Here is a 26,781-nt window from a genome sequence, read left to right on the forward strand (position 1 = left end):
ATGGAGAACTGGAACAGTTTTTCAGCCCAGAGCTTTGTTTTTCAGCAGCCTTAAGCCTATTGATGTGAAAATAAGTGATTTTAAAAATGAGTGTTTTGCCAAAATGTACATAAATACACTGAAGAAATGACCAAACATGGGGAAAGTCCCTCTGCCCCCATGTTTTCCCAACAGTTTATCTGATTTTTTTCATGACTATCAATGTCTGATTTTTCTTTCTGATTCTTCGTAGCCTGACTTGCTGCTGGGCCATCTCTTTTTCGGCTGGATATCATCTCTGGTGTTTATTTGGCTGTCCATGTCCTGCTGGGTGACAGTCACCATCCTGTGACTGATGGTTGTGAGTTCTCCCCTCCTGCCAAGAGACAAGTAGGCATATTTGTGGGTACCTGTATGTGGTTCAGCCAGAAGTACCAGAACATTCCCCTATCTCCCTTCTGGCAACCTCCCTACCCTGCTCTTCTACTTTATCCTTCCTTTATGTCCTGCACAGTGCATAGCATGTGCTCTGGGAGATACACAAATCCAGGCATGGGCTTTGGATGCTTTTATTGTGCAACAATCAGTGCCCTCTTCTCCCATACCCTCTTCTCTACTAATGTGCAATGTGCTGGTGATTATGTCTTTGATAGGAAGAGGTTTCTGGCTAAGACCCTCACCTGCAGTCAGCATTCCAGAGCTACCAATAAACCACTTTTCTGTGCTGATAGCAGCCCTCAGCCCTGTGAACCTTGCTGAGGGTCTGTGAATGGCTAGAGGATAACACCCTAGTGGATGAAGGATGTTGCACAGCAAAGGTTGTCTGAGAAGAAGGCGTGCCTGTAGATTCATTCTGTAGAGCCTGCAGAGTGAAATTAATTCCATACACTCTGCTTATTTGGTTGTTAATTTCAACCATAGAATTGCCACACTCAGTCCCTAGCAATGGCCTAACGTGACCTGTATTTGGCACCATGACCCAAACCCCACTACAGTCCTGACTGCATACTGGCCCCTACAACAGTGAGCTGTACCTGACCCATTTATTCACAAGCTTGCACTGCAGTGCTAGACAGCTGTATCATCTTCCTATCATTCTACTTCCTCAGTCCTAAGATTTTCTTCCTGTTCTCTACCTTCCACTGTCCAGCCATGGCAATATTTCACCCCAAACTTAAGCCTGAGCACATCCATCATCCCTACAGATCTCATTGGAAGCCATTTGATGTGGTTGACTCTAGTGCCTTTGCAGGCTTATCTCATAATGATAAGAAACAGGTAGCAGGCCTTATAATTTCTGCACAATCCTCACATTATTCAGGAAGAATCCTACACTTAAAGCCCTTTTTACCCTACAGCCTGATTCCAGCCTTAAGGATAAACTATCAGCCAGCATTCCTTGAATCACTGGCAGAAGCATTGTGCCTTACTGAGCACCAGCACTCAGGCTTGTCCTGAAGAGCAAGCAGAGGTGGTGCTCTTTAGTCCCTGGTGCCCCAGCCTCTAACCCTGACTTCAGTGTCTGATGAAGATACAATGCTCCTTACTTACAGTTCTGTACTCTGAGTGCCAGAGCTGCTCACCCTGGCAGCCCCAGCCCTATACATGACTGTTTCTAATGTTTTTGCTGGAATCCAGGCACAGAGATGGGGGCAGTCACTGGGACTTGCTGGTGTACAAGCTGTAAGTTGTGTTTTTCAGATTGGGCTTGATGGGGCAGAACATGTTTTGGTGGACTTTAGGGTGGAAAGATTACATTTGGGCATGGCTTGAAGAACTAACTGGCTTGCTCAGCTGCTGAGGGGATGGTGGGCTGGGTACAAGACAGGGCATGGGGCAGTGTGACAATATCTGTACATCAGTGAGCAAGCAGACAGTTGTGGTCTGTGGCACTGGTCACTTTCCTTTCCTAAAACAAGCTTCTTTGTTCCCACCTTCTTAATTCTCACTGCCCTTCCACTGGTTCCTCATCACTGTCTCCAGCCTTTTTCCTCCAGCCTTTGGATTTCCAGAGCTACCAGCTGCTCCAGAGCTGTTGTTCAGCTCTCCCCAGCTCTCTGTCATTGCTGCCTTGCCTGGTTTGGCAGTCAGAGCCAGAGGCCAAGCATGTGAACTCTGTGCTGCCTACTAGAAGGTGGTCTGCACACTGTATTTCACATTGGTGTGTCTTGATGGTTGGGAGACAAGAATGGAGACTGCTATGGCCTCAGGTGTCCTCAGGTATCATTGTGTAGCTGTGAATATTGAGCTTTCTTCTGAAGTTTTTTTGGGATTGGCCTTTAAACTTGCTTCATTTAATTATTTACATTGAAGGTAGGTATTGCATTTTTTGTTTCTGAACTGTATTTAGTAAGATTGTCATAGAAAAGCTCTCCAAGTTTTTGGAAAGAATACTTATTAAAAGGGGGTTTGTAATTGTTATGGTGTGTGGTCCTCAGCTTTCCTGAATTTTTGCTATGTTACATTCAAGCATAGTCTACTGTTTGTGAAAGACAGCTTGGAAAGAGAAAAGCTGACAGCAGGTCAGACAGAGGGAGACGAAGCTGGTTTATGCCACTTTTTTTACAACAGATGAAGTTGGCATTCCTCACCTGATTAAGGTGCAGCAGACTGAATCGCTAACACACCTTGTTCTGAAATAAATCACAGTGACAAAACGACATTGCTTGTGGCAGTAGGCAAAGCGCTTATTAAACAGCCAGCGTTTCTTTGCATGCTTAAGATCACAACTACTCTTTTTCACAAAACAAACAAACAAACTTTTTTTTCCCATAATCAGTGCCAGTGATTAAGGGCAGGTCCCCCAGGGTGCTGAGTCCAGCCTGTTTCCTCATACTCTGCACTCTCGCTGATGGGTTGCTTTCTTCTGTGTCAAGTGAAAACTTCCTCACCCGCCCTGAGCCCGGCCAGGTCCCCTCCCCTGCAGTGCAGCCCCAGCCCATCTCCCCCGGGAATACCCACCCCATTCCCACCTGCCTTACCAAGGGGGGCTCTGTGGGTCTGTGCTTTGCAGACACTTCCCCATACACAACACGTCTGCATTTTTATGGCCAGTTTGGATAAAGACATGACTCCAGCTGGTTACTGCAGCTTCCAGATAAGACTGACCCCGTGACAACGTAAGAAACACCCAATGAAGGAGCAAGGAGTCGCCCATTTTCAGGCTCCAGGGTGGCTACCTATGCCAACACTTTGTTGCACAAACACGGAGTAACCACTCTAACTGGAACACTTCTCTTGGTAGTTGTTACCTTATCTGTAATTGATTCTGCAAGAGTTTGCAGGCCCTACCATTAGAAAGCAACTTCCTGCATGTGTCTTTGAATCAGATTAATAAAGGGAAACAGTATTTTTAATGACAGAGCCTCTTGGTATGTATTATTTCCTGAAACTCTGAAATTGTCATTTGTTGCCTTACTGGTGTTTCTTGCCCCTAATAAATTTACATCAGCTTTTTAGAAGACTGAGCGTCTACGGCCCCATTTTGAGTTGCTGAAATACTGAGATGTGTTGGAAAACTAAAGAGTATTGAAACATCCACAAACAACATCCTGCAGGTCAGAACCTTGTGCACTTTCTAAATAGGTCAGGGTTTCGTTCAAGAATCTGGTATTTCTTGAACGTATCCTCTACACTTCCTTTATTTCTCTGTGTCATTCTCCATTCAGTCACAGAGCCTGTGTGCTGGATTTATTTGTTTTACATTTCTTTGCTGTCCATTTTGCTGCCAAATCATCATCTCGTGTTGCTTGTCTTATATAAATGTTAACATTAGCAAGCTCCACAATAACAGTCTGGAAAGGAAACATTTATTTCTGAGCTTCCCTCTGCCAAACAAACCTACAGCGTTTGCTTTTTTGTGGCTACTAGTGGTTAAGGCCATGGGTAGTAAAATTATAATGCTGTAGGCAGTGTCTGTTACAGTTATGATCACTGTAACATGCACTTGGACATATTTATTGTTTCGCTTTTAAATCGGTACATTCAGTGGCTCTCCATTCCCTCATACAATATAATCTCCACAGGTCCTTGAAAGGCTGCCGGGAAAAAAAACAACGCTGTTTTTAAATCAACTTTTTTGTTCTCGATGACACATAATGAGAGCATCAGTGTTACTTTTGTGTCCTGAAAGAAAGGGTGACGGCATGGAGCGGAACAGCGCATGATGCGCACGTAGGCAGCGAGAGCTTGACAAGAAATAAACCATTGCCACCCCCGGCTGGGTAGCGTGGAAGCACGGGCTCCTTGGGGGGTGCCGGGATGGGACAGCACCGGGCAGGGTAGCACCGGGCCGGACAGCGCACTCCGCCCCGGCCGCCGCCGCCGCTCTCGTTACATAACGGGGGGACGGGGGGAGGGGGGGGGGCGGCGCGCGCCGCGTCCCGCGCCCGCCTCCTGCCGTGTCCTCGCGGCACCCCCGCCCCGCCCCTCTCCTCCCCGCGTGACACCAGCGCGTGCCTCCCCGCGGCCCGCCTCCCGGGAGGGGCGGCACGTGCGCGCCCCGCCCCGCCCCGCGCGCTCCACGGGGATAAATCGCCCTCTCCGCTCCCGACCCGCCCGCGCACGCTCAGTCCCCGCCGCTTCGGGCGGCGCGGGGCGGGGCGCGGGCCGTTCGGCGGGGCGCAGGCGCGGCGGGGACGGTCGCCGGGCGGGGCGGCCGGGGCGGTGCTTTCCCCCCCACCCCCCTCCCATCGCCGTCCCCGGCCTCCTCCTCCTCCCGCCTCCACGGGGGCCGGGTGACGCACGTGCGCGCGCCCCCGCGCGCTGTTGTCCGCTCGCTCCCGTGTCGCCCGCCCCGTGCGCGTGCCAGCCGGCGGCGGGGGGCGCGCGCGGCGTGCGGGGCCGGCACGCGCGCTGTTGTTATTGGCGGCGCCGCCGCGGCCGCGGCGGAGGGAGCGGGGCGGGGGGGAACGGGACGGGACGGGGAGGAGCGGAGCCGGGCGGGCGGCTCAGTCAGGGAGTTCTTTAAAGATGGCCGGAGCGACGGCCGCCGCCGCGACCCCCGTGTACTGCGTGTGCCGCGAACCCTACGACGTGAGCCGCTTCATGATCGAGTGCGACATCTGCAAGGACTGGTTCCACGGCAGGTAGGGCGCCGGGAGCCGCGCCGGGGCCGGGCGGCGCGGCGGGGTAGCCGGCGGGCGGCACCGGGCACAGGCGGTGGCAGTCACCTTCCCCCCTCCCGCCGGGGGGGACAATGGCTGCGCGGCGGCAGCACGGGGGGAGCGGCGGGCGCTCGCCCGGTCCGGTTCCCCCCCCTCGCCGCCGGGACAGTGCCGGCGCCGGCGGCCGTCCCCGGGCACATGGGTCCGCGGCTGTGAGGGGGCGGACGGGCCGGGCCAAGCGGGGGGGGCTGGTTACGAAAGAGCAACAGATGCGGGGCTGGCGGGGCCGGGGCCACCCCGAAGTTGTGCCGACTCTGCAGAGGCGTCGCGTGTCCCCCCGCGCCCCCCGGGGGTCTCTCCCGGGACAGGGCGGTCTCCCGGCGGAGAAGTGCGGACACCGGGGCTGTCCCCGGCCGGGTGGGAGCTCCGGGCTGCCCGTGCGTTTTGTTCGGGGGGCTGCGGAAGCGGAGAAAGAGGGTCGCCCCGCGCCTCTCGCCGCTTTGACGTTTCCAGCCCGGTCCCGAGCGGCCGCCGCCGCCGCGCGTGTGTTTTGCGAGTCGAGCGTGTCTATAATAAAAGGCCCGTCGGCAGCGGCTGCGAGCGGGAGGAAGCGGCAGCAGCGGCGGCGGAGGGGATTCACGGGCAGTTAAACAAAGGAGCAAGTTGGGGGCCCGCGGCGGTGGCGGCGGCGGCTCGGCCGGGCCGGGGCTGCGGGGCCGCTCGGTGCCGCCCCCGCCGTGCGGGGAGCGCCGGGGAGCGCGCGGCGCCCGTGATTGACAGCCCGGCGTTTAAATACCCCGAGCGGCAACAACAACAGCGGCGGCCGCCCGCGCCGCGCCCCCTGCCGGCCGGGGCCCGCAGCGCCGCCCCCCGAGCCTGCCCCCGGGCCCGGCGCTCGCAGCGCCCCGGCGGGGGTCGTGCTTGTTTGGGTTTGTTTTCCCTTCGTTTGTTTCCCCTCAAACGGCAAAAGACAAACGCCGACCGAAAGTAGGTTGCGTGTTTAGGTGTTACTTAACTGTAATTGTTACACACGGGTGTTTTGTTGCCGCGTTTGAGGAGGAAAGGAAGGCTCGCAGCGTTTCAGATGTTTGCTTGTTTGATTTGTTCTTTGTACATGGGCTTCTCCCGGCTCGAGCTGCAATGAAATAGAAAGTGTGAAAAGGGCGTTGTAAACCATAAAAACTGGCAAAGCAGGATCGTTGTACCTTAAAAACAACCTCTCATTAATATTTTTAACTAGACTGCTACTACTCTTGCTAGTGCTGTTGTTTAAAGAGGGACACACAACAGCTCTTCTGGGTTACAGCAGCTTAATGCAAGTTTGTCAGAACTCGGTCACTGCCTGCAATGAAGGTGCAGGCACTGCCTGAAGTGTTTGTTACAGGTTCTTTCTCTTCCAAGTCTTCTTCTGCATTTGTGTAGTTGCTCTTTCAGAATGTCCTGGCAATTGCTCAGGTTCCATGCAGGCTTAACTTAAATGCCAGCCCTGTGCGTCAGTATTGCTGGGGTATGGGCTAACTAAATGTCTGAAATTGTTATGGGGAGGAAAGCATTGCCTGATCTAAAGGTGGGACAGGGCACTTGGTAGCTTTCTTAGATCTTGATGTGCAAAAAGCTTCCCACAGGCTCCTGTGATTGAGCTCTGTCATGTACTGGGTAGAAGAAGCCTGCTAGCACTGAACTGCCTTGGTAGTCTGAAACCCTAAGAGGGGAAAATAAGCAAGCAGGCCAGCAAGAGCTGGCAGCAGCCATGCTACTTTGGGATTTAGTTGCATGCTCACCCAGTCTCATGACTAAGGGGCAGGTTTTTGGGAGACTCCTTTCCCCCTGCCAGCTGTGGTCTGCTCTGGGAACGCCTTTCCCCTTGCTGTAAGAGTGTATGAGGACAGTTACATAGCTTGTGAAAGAAAACACACACACTCAAATCTTGAAGTTTTTGGTGAACTTCTTAGTTTCATGTGTTCTTGATTTTATTTCTTTTTAGTTTTTTTTTTCCCTGGCCTGTGGAATGGGACTGATGTGTGTTCTATCTTAAGAAACATAAACCCAGGCTGTGGTGTGCTAGCATGATACCTAGCGCATGTTATTGGATTATGGACTCTTTGCTGCCTTCATGTGTATAGTCAAGAGAGTGCCTGAACAGTACAGTGGAGGCTGTACAAAGTCTGTTCTGGCACATTGTTACTTAGTCCCTTCAAATTTTTATGTGATTTTTTTTCCCTGTGTGTTCTTTTTGCACTCTCTCTCTTCAAATGATTTGTACTTTGGTTTGCTGTTATCAATATATTAGTATTATGAAATACGCATTTTATTGCTTTTGGCGAATATTTGTGTTACAGCAAACGTGTTTGTTATGCCTGGCAAGGCTGTGAACCTGCTTTGTGGGTTTCAGTTACTCTCGGAGTGGGCCTAACATGCAGCCACAGTCTGGTGTAATTACCCCTTGTGAACAAAAGAGCGTAACACGGGTGCCTGAGCGCTGTTTGAGGCTTCATCGCCTTCCTGAATGGCTTGTGAGAGTGCAGAGACTACAGAGCTTCAGATGTGACAAACTGTCAAAGCTCTCAGACGTGCAAATCCATTTATGTTTTAGGCAATTTTTGTGTTTTCCCCATCATTTTATCTGCTTTAAATGAAAATGTCACATTAAGCTGATTCCAGCTTTCTGACTTGTCTAGAATGTACTCCAGCTAGAATGAAGTATAACAAGTCCTTTATGCTGGTCTGTGTGTTCAACTTTCCTTGGATCTGTTCCGTAGCTCTTGAAACCTCTTTAATTTCTTGGTTTCATCTTCAAATGATATGTATCATTCTATGATATTTCTTGTGCTGTCTCTGCCTTCCTTCATTTTTTTGATGCTTTGCCTCAGTTATTAGGTTAACAACATGCTGTCATCTTGTTTGTGTTTTTTTGCTGTGATATATTCTGTGCCAAAGTTACATATCTTTTTTTAAACTGCTCTGTTCTTGAAATATATTTGTGAAGTTTGCACAAATCCTGTTGAAATTTTTGTTCTTTTTTCTGTCCATGATACGTGTACTCAAATAGGTTTATATGCCTTGCATAGATATGACTTATTCCTGTAGACTAGATCTCAGGTCAGAGCAAACTGAAGTTTAAGCATATAATTCAGTTTTTGTCTGCACACTGTAGGGTTGTCTGTGATATTTCAGAAGTAAAATACTGTATAATTGCCTTTTGAGGAGGCTGGCTTTGTAAAGCTGCACTGGTACTGTACTAGCTGTAAAGGAGTGTCAAGAAGTCAGGTAAACTGAGAATTAAAAATGCAGGTGCTCCTATGAAGTCTTGTGTGTTGCACTTTTCTGGGGATGTTTTGTTTCTCAACAAACATACAGTGAACTTCTAACATGTCTCAGTGATGAATAGGTTAAGAAATTATCAAATGTGTGCATCTCAATTAGAGATCTCTGCCTTTTGGAATGCCTGCAACCATTCTAATGTATTTTTACATTACAAAAAGGTGGGTTTTTTTAAATTAAACAAAGGAAATGTTTTACTCTTCAAAGTTAGAGCAATGGGGTATAAGAAAGGGAAAGCATAGTTTTTTTGTTATTGCTCAAAATTAGCAGTTTACCTGAAAATTTCATAATGATGTCAACTTTGGTGTCTTCCCCTCAAGGAGAAATTTTTTTATGTTTACAGAAATAAATATTTAATTTGAGCAGCTTAGAGGGCAGTCAGGGAAGTACAGACTAATCTGTATGTAGTGTACATAAGAACATGCTTCTGTTGCAAAGCAAAGTCAAATTGATTAAATTTATATGGAATTGTTTTTAAATTGATAGCTCTTGCTCTCAGGATTAATCTTGTATTTTGTATAATCTAGAAAGAATTAACTTTGCCCTTTCCTACAGCAGTTCATTGGTGGTATTTTGCTATTAGGTGTTTGATGTTTTTACAGCTTTGTCACTATTAGAAAACATTTAACAACATAATTTGAAAAGAAAGGGGATTCGTGTACCGTTTGAAGATTATAATTTAAACTGCAGATGCCTTGAGGCCTTTTTTCCTCACATGGAGGAAAAATTCAGTGCCAAAGTCACATCTGAGTGACGTTCAGAACACCTTTTTTTCTGATATCATAGGGTTTGAACGTGCCTTTGTTTGGTCTCTGAAGAAACCCAGAACTTCTCATCCACACCTTCATGTGATCTCGATGTAAAATCCAGGTTTCCCTCTTACAGCTCTTAGGTTCCATGGTACAGGTCTGTCTGAACACACTGATTTGTACTCTGAAGGCAGGCTTTCTCCTTAAGAAAAGAAGGAAATGCATGTGCTATAGTGACTACTTCTCCTGAATTGGTTCTTTGTTTTGGAGCTTTATCCACGAGGTTCTGCACCATGGGCTTTGCCACCTCTTTGCTGCTGAAAGAGGCTGTCCTGCTCCTGGCTGCGTGCTGCTGTAATTCCTCTTTTGCTGGTTCAGTGCTTGCCTGATTGGTAAATCAACTCTGCTCACAAAACTGACAGAGCCCGTTCTCTTGCTGGGTTAGTTTTTTTGTTGGGTAACTGAGTTGAGTGGGCTTGTCAAAGGCTAGGATGAATCCCAGAGTGCTGCAAAACACTTGAAGGAATGTATTGTTGGAGATGATACTGGTGGGAAAAGACAGAAGAGTTGGTCTTTTTTTTATCTCACTGCCCACTTTGGGATTGATAGCTCACCCAGTTTTGTAGAGCCTTGTTTTTATGTCTCAGTCACAACATGTGATTCTGCCTGGGGTCCAGTGGAATCAAGGCATTTCCAGTGCAGGTGCAGGAGCACAACCCCAGAACCCCGGGGGTAGGTGAAGCTCTGGTGTCTGTCGTGGAGCTGGAGGACAAGGCATGGTGATGCTCCTGTCAGGGAATGTGGAGGTTGCAAAGAGGCTGCTTACAAACCTTTTCTGGTGCAGACCTTCTCTTTAGAGAAAATTAAGGCCTTGTAGTTAGAAACATTCAGGGAGCTGAACTGAATCAACAAGTCCTTGTCTGGTCTGCAGAGCTCTCTGCTCTGGCACCAGAGAACTTTGAAACTGACTTTCTGGCTCTTGTGGTGTATGAGCCTTAAATCCTTCATGTGGCAGTTTGGTGGATCTTATGGAAGTGTTTTAGACCTCAAGGGAAGGCTGATGTGTTTAATTTTATTTTTCCTTGGCTTAGCCATGTTTCCTCAGAAGTAAGATGGAAGTCTCAACTTCAGTCCAATGAGTTGTGGTGCCCTCTGCCAAAGAATTAAGTAACTTGAAGTGACTTCAAGCTCTTCTAACAATACAAAAGCTGAAACAGTTTTGGTTAAACTGAAAAGAGGCTTGTTATAATGAGGATGCCAGACAAGCACTTGTGTAACTGGATGTCTGTTTCCAATCCTTTTATATTCTTCATTTGACAAACCATTTTTTTCCTCTTGGTTCCCATCTGTGAAGTGGGAAGACTTATTAATATATATTAAAGTTAGATGTGTTCTACCATAATAAGCACTGAAGAGTTGCAAGTATTCAAATTGCTTCAATTTTTGAAACTGTGTAATAACATGTAGAACTGTGTGCCTGTTTTTCTCTTTATGGTTTTCTTGAAGAACTGGCTTTATTGGAAGTAGGTGTACTTTGAAAGTTAACACTCCTTTCCTTGAGATCTCTAATTTTGTAATTTTTTTTCATTTGTTCTGGAATAAAACATAGTAGGTGGTTCAAATTATGCCTTCTGATAAAGTAACTAGGACAAGAAAAAAACACATTGTCCAATAAAGATCTGTAAGAGGACTGAATGGTACACAATTCAGCTTATTAAATTAGAGTCCAACAAGATTCTAGTGAGTTTCTAAATAGTTATTTAATGGTAATAGTTCTGATTTCTAAAGCACAAATTATTACCTTTTCAGTGTTAGTTAAAAGAGTTATTTAAACACTACCTCTAATTTTCTATAATATTATAGTTCACCTATATTTTTGGTATAATTGTTTTGTTTTCATCTTGACTGTGCAAATGAAGGCACTGTAAGTGTATGTGTAATTTAACAGTGAATTTTTTATTAGCTAGTTAATTTATGATTATTTTATATTCTGAAATGTTATTTGTTGATGCTCATGAAGCACTTCAGTATCTTCCTTTCCCTTTATGTTTAATACATAAACATCTAAATTCCTCAAATCATTTTCAGAAGGCTCAGCTTTGTGACTCTGTATCTAAGACCCGGAGAGGTGAGAGGAGTCTGATTGTGGACTGCTGCTTGGTGCACCTAATTTCTGTATATACCTACCAGGTGCTACAGTGCAGAACGTGAAATATATTCTTTTTATTCTAAACTTATCTTTATCTGTTGATAATGATGTGTTCTCTTAGAGCAGCACATTTGCAGTCAAATGGCTTAAGCCTTACAATGGAGTATCACTCTGTTAACTGCCAGTGGGCAAAATCACATTAATTTTGTTTTCATTCTTCATTTGTGGTTTCTAGCTTTTTTTTTTTTTGAGTTTGCACAAATTGAAGATGAACTAATACTCTTCATGTAACTATTTGTACTTTCCCTACATCACATGTAAAATAAAATACCATTGTCTCAAAACAGCTCTGAGTAATCGGTAAAGATTTCCATAGGTGCAATGCACATACTTGAAACCATAAACATGCTCAAATTTTACATTTGTCTCATTGCTCAAGTACGAAAATTCAATTAACAGCATTGCTCTTGCTTTATTATCAACATATGAGCGGTATTTTAGTGAAATATATAGCTTTTAAAAAGCTAAGCTATTTTTCATTTTGTCAGTCCTTTCTAATGTATTACAACATTAGCTCATGAATACACAGAACTAACAATCTATGGAGTATGAATTGTCTTGAGATGTCTGCTGTGTGGTGGTAATATGGATTTATGTGGCTGGTAACCCTCTTCAGGTCAATTCTGCTTTTGAATGGAATTAATATTTAATACATGTTTTCTCCATTACTTCAACATTAACTAAAGTAGACTTCAGAACTGGTGTTTCTTTTTGAAAATACTGAGTTCATTGTTGCTCAGGCAGGCATAAATGCTGATGTTCGCCTCAAAAGCAAGAAAGCTTTTTTTTTTTAAATCCTCCCACATCATTCTGTCTTAAAAGCCAATTGGAGTAAGTATGATTGTTCTAGATTTTTAATATATTGTGGTCTGAAGTCTATTTATTTTCATCTGAAACTGTTGGCTGACATTGTAGCTAGGCTGGGAAATTAATTTCGTAAATTTAATTGTGTTTGTTCCATTTACATGAATACTTTATTCACTTAAAGGCTCTTAAAGCTCTCTTCATGAAAATGAGTGCAAGGAAAGGTGACTCTGAGAAATGGAATCTTTGATATTGAAGATATGTGATTGCTCTGTTCTGTCATTCTTGCCACTTATCAGGCAGTATTTTCTAAAGAGAGTGACATTTTTCTTTAGAGATATTGATGTTTGCCAATAAACGAAGTCCCGATGAGATAAATGAAGAGCAGCCAAAGAAATTGCTCTATCTTATTACCCAGCAGTACTTGTAAGAGGTTGTCTTGCTCAACATACAGATTTTTAGTTTTGTTTCAATAACAAGAATATTTGGATATTTTCACTGAAGGATTACATCATGCTGTTGACTTGCACAACTTGGTGTTAAGAGCAGGCAGAAGAGGAGAAATGAGGTGTTGCAAGTGAGCCCAGGGCTTTCAGGGTGCTGCTTGGCACATCTGAGGTGCACAGTGCCGTTTGGAGCAGTCTAGAGCCGTACCAAAGGCAAGGTAGCTGTGCTAACGGGGCTCTGTGCTCAGGAAAATATTAACAGTCTGCCCCCTCAGCATAGTGTTAGCCCTTTTTCCATGGAAGTGTGCAGTGCTGACGTTTTACAGCCTCAAGCCCACTCTGTCCTAGGTATTTCTTTGTGCTTCTATTGCTTATGTAACAGAGGACCAAAATCATGTCAAGGAAATTGGTGTGCACATGTAATCTCTTAAATCTCAAGCTACCTTCTGACTACAGTATTTGTCTGCCCAGAGGACACATCAGTGTGAGGCACAGGTGAGCAGCAACTTGCTGCCTCTGATGCTGTGCTCTCCTGTGTGAACAGCTAGGACATCTCAGGGCATCCCTTTGCATCTCCTAACACTGCAGTAGAGTGTGCTGCCCTGGTGGAATGAGTATCGCAGGAGTAGCTCAGATGCTGTTCTTGCTCTCGCTGAGAAGGGATGGAGCAGCTGGAGCACTGAGTGACTGGCCTAATGTCCGTGCTGAGAAGTGCTTATTTAGTACTTGAGAACTGAGTGAAAGCAGATGCCTTGGCTGTACCTTCCACTGGCAGCATGGTCAGCTGGCTCGTGCTTGAAGCACCATGAAACTGGAGGATTTAGGTATCAACTAGGGTTAGAGCGTCATTTGGGTAGATCAGAAATTGCTGAAGCAAAGGTACAGCTCTGAATATCTTCTGCAAATGTTACCTCCTGACTTTTATATTTTACCAGTAAGGGCAGATTCTAATTTCCCTTCAGTTTTTGGAATTGATGGCTCAACTAGCATCACCAGTGAGAATATGCATTCTATTTCCTGGTCCATATTTGACTGTGGAAATAAAGTTATTGTCTAATGAAAAAACTACAAACCCTCACTTTAGAGAAGAATAAACCTTTATACTCCTGGTTGGTTCTGATACTGACTAGATCTATCACTGTAAGAGGGAACAAAATCCTGTATATTAGTGAAAGGAAAATATCACTGGTACCAGTGTTCAGCCTCTCAATGTCAGGTGCTGTTACTTGCTTCCTGTGAAGATGCTTTGCATACAAGTGGTCTTTTCCTGCAGGTAGTTCCTTACATAAGGGAAAAGATCTGCCGTTTCTTTACAACCCTGTTTGCTTATTGCACATTAGTGCTGTTGTGCCTTTTTCATTCCCCCAGCATATGAATGCTTGTGTCCAGTTGGCTGGGTCTTTGTTTTTCATAGGATTGCACTGTGTCTAATTCTCCTTTTTTTCTTTGATGCCTGAAATAGTGATGCTATGTGGGGACTGAGACAAGGAAATGAGCCAATATCATGAACAAGTGCTAAAACATGGAGGGAAAAAAAGCTTTTAGCCTTTCATTCTGATCAGTGAAATGATGTTGAGCAGACATCTTGTTTGTCTGGACTAGACTTACATGGACCAGGCATGGGTGCATTTACACCATGTGATGAAGAGTGAGCTGCAGTGCATTCCTCACTGCTCCTGGTACACCTGTGCTGAGAAGGGAGTGAATGCATCCCTGCAGTGGGTGGTGGCAGTTCTCAATGCAAGCTGCATGGAAAATTCCCAGGGAGTTGCTAGTGGACCATAGAGCAGCTTGAAGCACTAAAGCCTCTGTTTGCAGTTTTCTAGTCCATTCCAGGGCAACAATAGTAAACTGACATGACTTTCATGACACATTATTAAATGCTTTGAATAGTCTATTTTTTGGTGTGGTGGCTTTTTTTTCCTTTTTTTCTTTTTTTTTTCTTGTACCTCTAATAATGAATTTGGAGAAAGAAGTTGCAGATAAATGTTGTATATAAATGTGTTGGTTAACCTAGTAAAATAAAATTCTGTTTCTTATACCAGTCTGAGGAAGCTGGACGAGCATCTTTCTAGTGTGAGCATATGCATTACTCTGAGCCCATGAGAAACCCATCAGCTTTCTATGAAGCTTGTGCACAATATTTTGGAACAAGTTTTTGTTAGGAAATGCGCTCTGTCCTTTAATATGCTTGCCATGTGTTTAGAAGAAAAACTGTAAATCTCTGAATTACCATTGTTGGAAACATACTGACTATGTGCCAAGAGGATGGGAGTAAAGTAGATACTTCCTTTTCAAAACTGTACCAGACACAAAATAATTGAATGGAACTTATGGTTTTCAGGTGTCTGAAAAATTGGAACTGAGATCAGAAGATTTTTCTGTTCACATGGGGTATCTACAAAGGGGATAAGCAGCCTTGTGTAAAGGAGTCTTGTAGGTGAAAAGCTGGATGGAGAGATGAGGAGAAAGAAAGACAATGTAAAGAAAACTTATCAAAGCAAAGAATATGTGGAGAATATTGACTTGTACTGCAAAAGTGTGAAGTTTTAAATTTGAACATTAATTTGTGACTGAAAAAAGCCTCTGTGCTAAAATGTCTGCTGCAGTGACCAGTCACTCAGAAGTGATGTGAGGAAGATCCAGGTTCTAAAGCAGCCAGTGGGTTTGGTGAAACTTGCTGATACAAATGTGTGGTTGAGTTTTTGATTGGATGGAAACTACTTTATGGTGTGCAGAGCATAAGGAGTGATGATCTACATAGATTCAAATTTAAAATGTAACTTTCAGTATCTTTCTCTGAATTGAATCTAACCTGAATCAGCTGCAGCTAGTCCAGTTTTAATTACTGCATTTTCTGAAGATAAATACATAGTTTGAGATTGTCATATGTAACTGTCTTGAACTGCTAAAGGAGAAAAGATGTCTTTTTAAAGACTGGGTGTATTTAAATTGATGTACTACAAATTACATTGTAAGGTTGGGGAATTTTATTTTATTTTTTAGTATTTTTAGTTTCAGTTAGTTTCATAGCTGGTGCTATGTAATATAAACAAACTGATAAATAAACTTTTCTTCTGTAATTGAGTTGTAAGAAAATAGCTTAATAGTTCACATTCAGCAGTATGTCAAACTCATTAAAGGCTCTTTAGAGCTCATTGACCTCTAAATCTTTATCTAGGAAACACTTCTGCTAAAAGATTATTCTTCTGTCAAGTATTTACTACTTTTTGCTAATTATCAAAGAAGAACCTCTTTGGCACTTTCACATTGTTAGTGGAGGTTGTAAAGAAAAGCAAAACATCATTATCACTTTGAAGCCAGAAAAGCAACACCTGTTAAGTGTTACTTATACTCCAAAAAGCCTGGCAGGTATGCAGCATGTCTTGGTGAATTTCAAGTCCTTGCCAGTTCCTGAAATATTTAGAGAAATGGACGGTTCTGCCTTTTTCAAAAGGAAAACAGGTGCATTTGTAGTCCAGGGGATAGACTGCTATATTTCTGTAGGCAGTGCTTCCTTCAGATGAAATCTGAAGACTAAAAAGAAGTACTAGTATGCCTTAAGACTTGGAAGAGGTTGTGCTGCAATTCATGCTCACTTTATCTATTTATTCACTGATGTCAGGAGCAGGGACCAGAACTTAAGATAATCTTGTCAGTGTCTGAGATTTAACCAGACCCTTGTGCTGGGGTCATGTAACATTCTGTTCAGGGCCCAAAAGTCTTGGATACTTTTCTGTAGAGTAAGAGGTCCTAAGTGGGGGAGATAAAGGGTATCTTTACATAGAAAGTGAGCTTGGGGTGAACATTCCCCTGAGATGTGTAGGCCTGAACTCTAATAACCTGAATAAGCACATCTTGGTTGGAAAAACAAAGTAACTTCTCCCTTCGTAACAACATTTTAGTGCCCAGCACTTTGTCAGCTTGGCTTAGAGACCGGGGAGTGTGGCACAGGCTGGGTGGGAGCACAGGGTGAGCACAATGGGGGTGCTTCTGGAATTTTTGGGTGAGTGGTGAGGTGCTAGCTGAGTGTAGGTACTTCTGAGGTTAGCTTTCTTCTGAGTTTAGGTAGGCTTTAGGGACCGGCATTTTAACTGGATATTGCCCTAATAGCCATGCATGGATGAATGATTTCTTCTGTGTTCTTGTAATTTCTTTTTTTTCCCCTGCTGTTTAGATGGATTTCATATGCTTTCATCTGTGGCCATTGGCGTTTGTCCTGTCTGTTACCTTTCCCCTCCCATCAGGGCTATTTTCACACATTGATATTTACACATATTGGTAAGGTCAGAAATTTTCTCCCAAAGAATTAATTTTGTGTTTTTAACAATCAGTGAATCATAATATCTCCTGTAATTTTTACTGGAATGGTAAATCAGTATTCATCTCCAGGGGACCTTTTGCAATAGGCCCTCTGCTTCATGCTTCATATTTTTCTTGTGCATTTCTTTGAACATTCCTGTTGGAGTCATGGGAATTTTGCTCACTATGAAGAAAAGGTATTTTAAGAGATACATATATGCGCACTACACATACACTGATATATGGATAAAATCATCTTCTTTTTCCCCATATAAAAGCACTCGAGCTGAGTAGCACAGATTGTGAAGTCAAGGTTACCTCTAAATGTGTGTATGTCAAATTTAGATTAAAACATGTGGATTTGTGCTTTTGCAAATAATTCAGATTACTCTAAATAGCATATGATAGAGTAAAAATGGTTTTGGTAACCTGGATCTGAACTCATAAGAATTTTAGATTAAAATCAGTATGTCCAATTATATCCAGAATAAAAATAATGGATGCAGATAGAATTCAGTGCTGATGTAACTCAACCCCCAAACTCTTTTTAGCTTTGTTCTTCACTATTTGAAGTTTCCACATGGCCTGGAAATTACTGTGCTTCATTAATTCCATCTGAAGAGGATTGAACTGTTAGATTTTTGTAGCTAGAATAATGTGTAAAAGTAGCTTCCTGATATCTTATAGACTGCATGGTTGCAGTTTTGACCAGCATGCCCCTTTGGACCCCTATAAGCAGCTGAGAATCCAATAAAGATCTCTAAATTACAGGCATTATCTAGTTGATTGAAGGAGCTTTTTCTACTTACTGCTCTGCCAGCCAGCCAGTGTAACATCTGATATTTAGACTCATTATCTGTGTATCTGAAACAGTTTGCTTGTATCATAGCTTAAATAGAAGTTAATGTAATCAGATACTCCATCTGCTTTTGAAATGAGCATGGTGAGCTAGAGATGAGCCAGTTTGCTCTCAGATTTCCTCAGAAATGAAGCATCTGTCTCTATTTGCTATTGACTGCAAATCTATTTGCCTTATACAAGTAAGGTATTTCAAAGCTATAGGAGCCATCGTGTAAATTTTTGTGTTGTGATTAGAAGATGCAGAAATTATTCAGCTTAATAAAAAGCTTGCTAAAAGTCCCTAGCAATGTCTGAAAAATATTGCAGGCTGGAGGAAGAATTACTCAGTTGAGAAGGAGGTGAGTTGAAAAATGTCCTTGATTTTTATTTTTAATTTTTTATTTTTCTTAAAGGAGAACTATTTAATGAATTGAATTTTGAAGGCACAGGAAGCTTTATTTCAGGTACAGCTGTAGAGGCTCTGAATGCTACTGTGAGTGTTAAGTTACTTAGCAGACGGCTCCAGGAGGTCTTTAAAGCCAATCTGGCTAAGAATTTTTTTAACCCAGTTAGGTGGTAAAGTGTTTTTGGTGTAAGGAGCCAATTTAAAGGTGTGTAAAGCAGGCTGAAGCCAAGTTTGCTGTTGCTGCAGGCTGTAAAGGAAACAAACAGACACACAGTAACTCAGGAGTAAGGGATTTGCAGCAATGGAGTTTTAAGGTTGTGGTAATACTGTTTGCTGGTGCTAGAATGTGGGAGACAGAAGAATGTACCTCCTATTTGTTAGCAAAAAGTCCTATTTTCAAATAATTCCTGACATTGTTTTTCAATTGAAGTGTCTGGCACAGTGTAAAAACAACCATAAGTGTCCTAATCAATCCCCTCAGGCCAGGAAGTCATTGTGGGTTTGTTTTTGTTCACCTCCAAATCTTTTTTTATCACTTGAGATACTTGAGAACAAGACAGATCTGATGGCGTCTACTGACAGTGTTACTCAGGATGTCATAAGCTTTGCAGACTGTGTATTGCATAAAATAACAGTGCTGATAGTACTTGTCAGGCTTCACAATCTTTTTAAACAGCTCATCTTTATTAGGCAACATGATCTTTCTAAACAGCTCATCTTTATTAGACAACCGGAATAACCAGCTTGTACTCTCTCTGTAGGAGTCTGCAGTCCGTGCTCTTTGTAGATGAGGAACATTCAACACTTCTAGCTGTTGAGAAGGAGACAGAGCTGCTGAAGACATGGCAAAAAATTCCCAAATGGATTAAAAAATGCTTAGAGTGCAGATTGCCTGAAAGAGGTGGTTGAACTAATAGTAGAGACACTTGTTACATAAAAATGATATAATAAATGGGTTTTTTGTGAGACTTTGATGTAGGTAATTATGGAATTTAGAAACTGCTGAGAGTATGCAAGTCAGTGACTATGCAAGAACCATTAATGACATTTTGTTTTGATCAGTGTCTAAAAAACACAGGTATCTTCCCACTTCAGAGTGGTGGTCCTTACGTGTCTCTCAAGCTAGAAGGTGGGAATTTAGCTGAAGGTTTGTCCTTTTGATCCTCTCCTGCTTTACAGAAAACAGTGTTTGATGTGGTTTAGAAATGTAGCTTCCAAACTGTTTGGATTACTTGTTTTATAGTTCCTGTTGTACTTCAGTGCATTACTGGAAAGAGTGTTTGTAGGCAAATAATATATTGGTGGTGGCATAATGTCATACACCTGCTGGGTACTTTCCTTAGCTACTGCTGGAGCTACAGGTAACTGGTCTCAAGGAACTGATTAGACACTTCATCAGAGAAGGATGCCTAAAAGAAGCCAGACTAAGACCATCTTAATGCTGTGCTAAGAAAACCTTTGTTCACATATGACATCTAGTGCCAGTGTATGCGTCTTTTGGACTCAGTAATGCCTCTCATGGTGTTGTGCAGGTGTATGGTTAAAGTTGAGGGAGGTTTTGAGGTGTAAGCAGGGATGTTCTCTGCAATCTCACTGGTAAATTGTTGGCAATGTATCTGTTAAGCCACAGTAGTTCTGAGTCTTAGTGAATAATGAAGTCCCAGCAGTAGGCTTGGCCAGAACTAGTGACCTCCACTGCTGGGAGCAGCAGTCCTACTTCCCATACCCTTCTCTCCAGGTTACATAGCCCTCTTCCCTCTCTCACGGATTGCCTCTCACAGTTGCCCAACTGTGACTTGATAAGCAGGCAAAAGACTGGCTAGGTTAGTTTCTGTCAGAGTAGTGAATAAAACAGGTTGCCTTGTAGCCAGGCAGGTGTCAGGGCCATTGCAGGGAAGGGGAGTGGGAGGGCTTGCTTGGAAGGGAGTGGGTGACCTGCTCTGTTCCAGCAGCTGCAAGCCATTGAATCGGTGCAAGCTATGTCATGTCATTTGTTTGTCATTTTGGATTGCACCTCAGTTTCTCTTCATAGGGTCTATTTTTATAATTCTGTCAATTTCTGTCTTTTTTCTTTCCCTTCCAATGCTCTCTCTCTTTGAGACAAGTAACTAATATGTCTCTTCTCTATGTAAAAGCCTTTGCTTTACCTGATAGGAAACTGCACTGGAAATGGAACTGGAATTCCTGTTTATTAAGTCAAAAGACTTGGTTGGGGTGCAAATAGATCTTAAAACCATTTAATATGTAGTATTTCTTTGAGGTGACTAATGAGAATTGACAGGAGTACTGTGCACAAGTTGGAGCTGAGGAAGATTAGGACAAAAACCTGAGAATCTAAAAGTTGAGGCAGGCAAATGAGTGTAGACTGTATATCATTGAATTGTTAAGGTCAAGACAAGAAAAGACCTTGTAAGATCATTTGAGTCTAACCATTAAACTACTACTGTCATGTTCCCCACTAATCCATGTCCCCAGGCACCACATCCACGTGTTTTCTGAACACCAAGAGATGGTGATTCCGTGTATATATGTGTGTATATATATATATATATATATATTTTTACACATGTAATTAATAATCAGGGACATGTAATAAGCAGCTTTAATTTGCTGTGTTGAAATTGCCATAGTTGCTTTGTTCCTGAGTGACTGAACATTTAATTAACTTGTATATCAATTTCCTTTTTCCACCCTTTTGTTATCTGTGTAGAGCTTAGGATATTTCTTCCTTGCTTCTACTGGGGAATAATGGCAGCAGTTTTGTGTAGTAGTTTGTGCCTTGGTAGAATGCAGCCACACAGAGGTGCTCGGTGGATGATAAGATGGATAGGTGGTGCTCTGTTTCAAGATGGATATGGAGGCTGCTTTAAATGGTTGAAGATTTTGTATTGTGGTTGGTTTTTTGTTTGATAGAATTCAGACAAGAGTGTTTGATTTGAAAGTATTATTTTCAAGTACCTTATTTTTGCTTATTGTAAGTTCAGGATATTTTTTTTTTTATTAAACACAGCTAGAATAACCCTGTCTGGGAATTGAAATAAGGCAAATTACCTAAATAAGACGTAGTTATGTGTCAGGGTGGTTTACTAGGTTCTCTTTTACCTTAGGGGGGGAAGAGGTGAACTGTTGACTTGAATTCTTGAGGAGGAGATAAAAATATATCATTGAAGAGCATCTTTAATGGCCTAGAAAACCTTTGTCATTAGCGTATACAGAAGCAGTTATTTTCTCTTTTTGTTTCTCCCTTTCAAAGCCCTCTCTCTCTAAACCAAATAACTAATGTGTTTACTTCTGTGTGTTTAGGGCCCATAGTATCTAATACTGCTTTTGCAGACTGTGCATTGTAACCAGAACTGAAATTCATGCTGGCTGTGGTCAGATAAATTGGGACTCCAGTGTTCCTAGAATTAATTGAAATCCAATGTTAATCCTTTTTCCTACATCAGTTGTGGGAAGGACAGGATAGTTCTCATTTATTTCAACAGGCTTCATGCAGTTGCAACTTCACTAAGACACAGTGCCTGAAGTCAGATTGGACTATTGTTCCTTCTTCTCTTTGGTGTGTCAGTCTGGCCATGCTGGGAAAATGAATGGAGAAAGAGGAGTCTGAACTGCTGTAGAGAATCTTGCTGAATTCTTGAGCAGTGTGCTTTGCTTCACATGTGTAGGGTTACATAGATTACTGGTTTTATAGGGCTGAAAATAATTTCATGTCAGATCAATGTATATTTTTTCTTACTTTCAGATGAATCTTGTGTCCTGATTCACTTGCTGGTATCATCTTTGTTTCTCTCAATAGTTTCACACTGAAATAAGGCCTTCAGCTATCACAGCTGCTTTTAAAATGTCTCTCTTTTTTCTCTGCTCTCTGACAAGTTGTTTAGTTTTGAGGTCTTCTGTAGTTTTCTTAAATGTTATTTCTTTGATTGTCTTGAGGCAGCTTATTTTGCCAAAGTCTACACTAGAAGATTCAGGTTCCTTCAGACCTTCATTTCTGTAAAGAAGTGTTTTTAGAAGAATCTGAACAGAATTAATTGTAAATACTGTTTTAAAGCAGCTTGATGCAATCAGTCTGGTTGGGAAACGTAAGTAGAAATCTCATTTGGCATAGGAAGGAAGATTTGCTGTATGCTTAATAGACAGTACTAAACAGGAGTACATCAAAAGTACTTCAGTAATGTTAACTTGGCTCTATCAGGAAAAGTAACTTCTCATAAAGGTGCTGCACAAAATACATGATGGTGGCTGCCATTATGGATTAATTTGGACTGTGTATCTCTTCCTAGAAGTCATACATTGTAGTGAAAAGGTTGTTTGACCTCAGTGTATATTTTTGCACATAAAACTGTTTGGGTTTTCTGAGCATGTAATTGACTTCAGTTTGAACTGTCCTTTGACTTAATTTTGCTTAAATTCCTAATTGTTACATGAAATGCTTGTCTGGAAAATCAACTTTCCACACCATCTTTTCACCAATTATTAGAAATAAGAACGTGTTGATTATGCCAAATATTCTGTTCTCAAAGTATTTTCTAAAAGTAATAACTCTCTTACCTTCATTCTACCAATTTCAATAAATTGAACTTTACTTAAAAACAGATCTTGGAAAAAAATGTGTTGAGTTTCAAAACCATACCAGTTTGTTTTCAGACTGGACTGGAATTGTGGAATGGAGGAGTCAGTTTACAAATAATGTACATCACAGTTTTTCCCTGAGATTTGAGGTAACATGATGATTATGTAGATTATGTGGCTTCTTTCTCAATGCAGGTAGAAGGTTTGTTGTATTTGTAACAGAATCTATTTCATTATGTAACTTGGTAGCTTTGTTCCATTGACCATAATTTTCCTATTAGGTTTCTACATTTCAGAGTCTATTCTTTAGAATTAAGCTTTCTTTGACAAGGTATTACATACTGATTTTATTTATTTTAACCTCTGGGCTTTGAGGGAGTGAAAAGCATTGTTTCTTGAGAATGAATTATGTATACTGATTTTCTTTCTCAATAGAAAAATGTGCAAGAGTATTGCCGTTAAAAGTGTTTTCTGAAAGGACAGCACTGGCATCACTATCAGACTTTAAGTTTTATTTCAGAAGGTGCAGGAAGTCTGAACCTTTGGAAGGTCCCTTGGAATTCAGAATAGATCATACACCTGTCTGCATATTTGTGTTACTGCAATACTTCATTTCAGATAAATATTACATAATTTAAAAGCAGTAGGGTTCAATTACATTAGGGAAGTCTAAACCTATGTAATGAACATTAACATTTTTAATGTGCAATTTGATGGTTAATCATAAGTAGACCAAGGCCTCTTAGGACTTTGGAAGTATCAGAACAGATGTGTCTGAGCAGTCAAAGGTCAGAGGTTTTTGTGTATTATGGCATGCAGCATTATTTTTCTTGGGATTATTATCTGTGTTGAAGGATGATGCAATATTTACTAAGTTAGTATATTTTTAGGTATTTTGAGAATTGGCTTTACATGTCACTTTTCTGTAGTTAAGAACTTGGTGGAATGTGTGTGAGTAGGTAAGCTGTTGGGCCAACATGCACTTATTCTATACATACCTTAAAACATTGTGGGCTGTTTGTTTGGTTTTTGTTTTGTTTTTGTTTTTTTTTTTTTTTCCTCTGAGAAAATGACTAACTTAGGGGAAGTTTTCTACAGAAAGAAAAACAGAATAACTGCTATTTTATAAACAATTTTAAAGTGCACTTTTACATGTTCTTTGTTTTGTGTCTGATATCAGTTGCTCCCTTTTAAAAGGAATTTTGTTTTGCAAAGTGAATATGAAAAAAGCAAAACCTCAAATATTTGTATGTGGTTTTTTTTTTGTATTTTGTAATTTAAAGTAGTAATACAGTATCTAGTATATAGAAGTTTGTAATTTTCAAAAAGTGCTTCATTTCTGAAGTAAATCCATGTAAGTTTATTGTGTTTCTAAAGCTGTAACCATGCATATCATGGTAAGATGGAGAGATATTGGAAAAAAACACCATGTTGCTTTGTGGCTTCTTTTGGTCTGTTTTGTTTTCTTTGGTGTAACTGCATGCATTTTGAAGAGTGGGGCTGGAGGGGAACTCTATCTAGCCTAAGGTCCAGGTTTTAAAAGCTCACAACATTTATTTTAAGTTTTAAACTCTTCTTCAAATAAACTTCATTTTTTCAACTGTTCTTGTGCTGTGGGATGGTATGGAGTCTGTCCATAGAATTGTCACACTGACTTTGTCTTTCTCTTCCTAATTAAGCATTTTAATATTGTCCCATAACAAGTGGCAGATGTGGTTGGTTGTGGCAGTGACATCTTTAGTACTTCCATTGTTTTAACCTGTAAATACTGCCTCGGCATCCTTTTCCTACTTGGAAAGCATAGGCTTAAGGAATTCTGGTGAGTCATTTAACTTAAAATCTGCCAGACAGACTTCCTACCCTATATTTTTATTTGCATTCTTGGAATGGAGTAGGAGAAGCTAATGTTTGCATAACTTGCAAGCTCACTAACTAATTTTGGCAATAATTGCAATAGGTTTTTTTGGTTTGTTGTGCTCAAACAGATTAGGACTGAAAGTAGCAAGTGCAGACCTTGTTACAGGTAAAATGAAGTTTGCTATAATGCTCAGTATATTAGTAGAAATAGCTCTCATCCTTCGTGATTTGAAATTCAGTATTAAGGCTTGATAGTAAAAGGTATATTAACAGCATAAGATTGCTAAACAGTCATGTCCTTGTTGAAAAATCATTTTTACAAAGAGAAAGAAGAGAGAAGTAACAATATTTTCTTTCATATGTCTTCTTGAAAATAATGTTGTATATTTGTTAAGTAACTGCATATAAGTGAAATGTGTATAATTTTATTTTTTATTTATGGAATTTTACTGTCAAGGTTTCTAAAACCTATCTGAAAAAGTGAATTGAGTGGCATTTTTTTTCTTTTTGGATCAGCTTATTGAACTGACTTTTCATGTGGCTGCCTGATGGTTTAGATCTGGTGAGAGAAGCAATGGCAGCCCATGGTGGGACCTGTTTCCAGCAGCAGCAGCTATAGCTATGTTCACTTTAATGCAGTGAGAAACTGTGTCCTGTGGTAGTGACTTTGGTTTTGGGACAATTAAGGCTGTCCTGTTACTAATGAATCTTTGCTACCTCCAGCATTGCCTTGGTCCTGTCCTCATCACTGTTAAGACCCAGCAGAGACTCTGTATCTTGGCTGCTCTGTGGATGACTGGAAATTGAAAAAGGATTTTGGCCATCTGCTCTGGCAGATAATAGGAAACATCCCTGTACCTCTAGTAATTGTCTATAGCCCTGTGTTCTTGGTAATAGGAGCATGCTTTAATACCCCTAGTATTTTTCCACTCTTCTTTTTTGTTCTTTTCTTTTTTTTTTTTTTCCTACTGGATGTCAAGACCTGTGCTTTTTCCTTCCTTTTATAGATAAAGCCTGGAGTGCTCACTGAGGCACATCAGGGAAAGGTTGTGGGTGCTGATGCGAGGGTGGACAAGGATGTGCTGAGTTCTTGCTCAGAAAGAGAAAGGATGGTACAGAAAGGAGAAGGTTGTCCTTAGTGTTTATTCATGGAGGATATAAGGCGATTTTGCAAAATGTAATTTTTAGTAATTTTTTATCTTGGAGAAGATGCAAGAGTTTGTGCTTGACTAAACATACTGACAAGAGCTCTAACCTGCATTTTTGCTCCACAGTGACCACAAAAAAGTCAGATTGTTCAGGTTAGACACTGGAAAACCAAGAGATTTTGGGGCCTGAACTTCATGTGTCCCAATAAGTAAAAAACTTTAAAAAAATTGCTAGTTTTCAGCTGTAAATCAACATCTAATTGTAAAATAATATCTATCCAACAATATCCATTGAAGTAATATTGGACATGTGTGTGATGGCCTGCCCTGTTTCCTCATCTGCTAGGTGAAGCTTAGTAGGTGCAAAATGTGGTGCTGGTGTGGAGAGGAGTGGAAGCTGTTGTGGGGGACTTCCTAAAAAGTCCAAGTGCATCTAGGAAGATGAGCCTATTCAATTGTTTTGCACATGGAAGGTGGAAAAGGACCTTATGGAATTAAAGCAGTAGGGGGAGGGAACAGAAGGGGGTATCCAAGAGGAAGATGTCCCATCTACAGCCCAGCTTCTTGGCAAGTTAGCTTTTTTTCTGTTGAAGGTGATTAATCTGTTTTCTGCTGTCTTTTTATTAGATCATTGGGAATTGCTTGCATCTCTGTTTTCAAGATTTTATTCTCAGTGTCCCTGAATATTGTCTTGGAATATTCCTAGTAGGAATATCTTCCTGGTTTAATCTAGGAATTAAACTAGGGAAATGGGCATCCACACTTTCCTCATTTCTGGAGTGCTTTTTTATGTAAGCATTCCCTTTTACGCTGGGAATTTTGTATAACAGTAGGGTACATACACTATTTGTTTTAATAAATTAGTTTTTAAAGTAGTCATATACCCTTAAGAACACTGACAATAAGGCTTTTGATCAAGAGTGCCTTGGATTTTTTCTTAAATCAGGATTCTTTCAGTTATACTAGTGAAGACAGTTAAGCAATCTCTAAACATGATTTGGTTGTGCTTGATAATATCCAAAGCAGGGAAGAGAAAAGCC

At 41.8% G+C, this 26,781-nt stretch overlaps 1 protein-coding gene and 1 long non-coding RNA gene across 4 annotated transcripts in view; one reads left to right on the plus strand and one right to left on the minus strand.

Moving 5' to 3' along the window:
* Positions 1-220: 220 nt before the first annotated feature.
* Positions 221-3,074, minus strand: LOC141728769 (uncharacterized). Its single transcript, XR_012579937.1, has 3 exons — positions 2,961-3,074; positions 2,571-2,612; positions 221-355 (listed from the first exon to the last, which is right to left on the minus strand). It is a non-coding gene; the product is annotated as an uncharacterized LOC141728769 (long non-coding RNA).
* Positions 3,075-4,673: 1,599 nt separating this feature from the next.
* The window catches only part of KDM7A (lysine demethylase 7A), a 61,011-nt gene continuing 38,903 nt past the window's right edge, over positions 4,674-26,781 (plus strand). Inside the window, exon 1 of one of the 3 annotated variants that reach the window (XM_074539128.1) lies at positions 4,674-5,066. In XM_074539128.1, the coding sequence (XP_074395229.1) occupies positions 4,951-5,066 (116 nt within the window). In that variant the 5' untranslated portion in view covers positions 4,674-4,950. The remainder of the gene's footprint in view (positions 5,067-26,781) is intronic. The other 2 variants (XM_074539127.1, XM_074539129.1) reach the window with 2 other exon arrangements.

This window comes from Zonotrichia albicollis, chromosome 4 (assembly GCF_047830755.1).
Source record: "Zonotrichia albicollis isolate bZonAlb1 chromosome 4, bZonAlb1.hap1, whole genome shotgun sequence".
Classification (NCBI taxonomy): domain Eukaryota; kingdom Metazoa; phylum Chordata; class Aves; order Passeriformes; family Passerellidae; genus Zonotrichia; species Zonotrichia albicollis.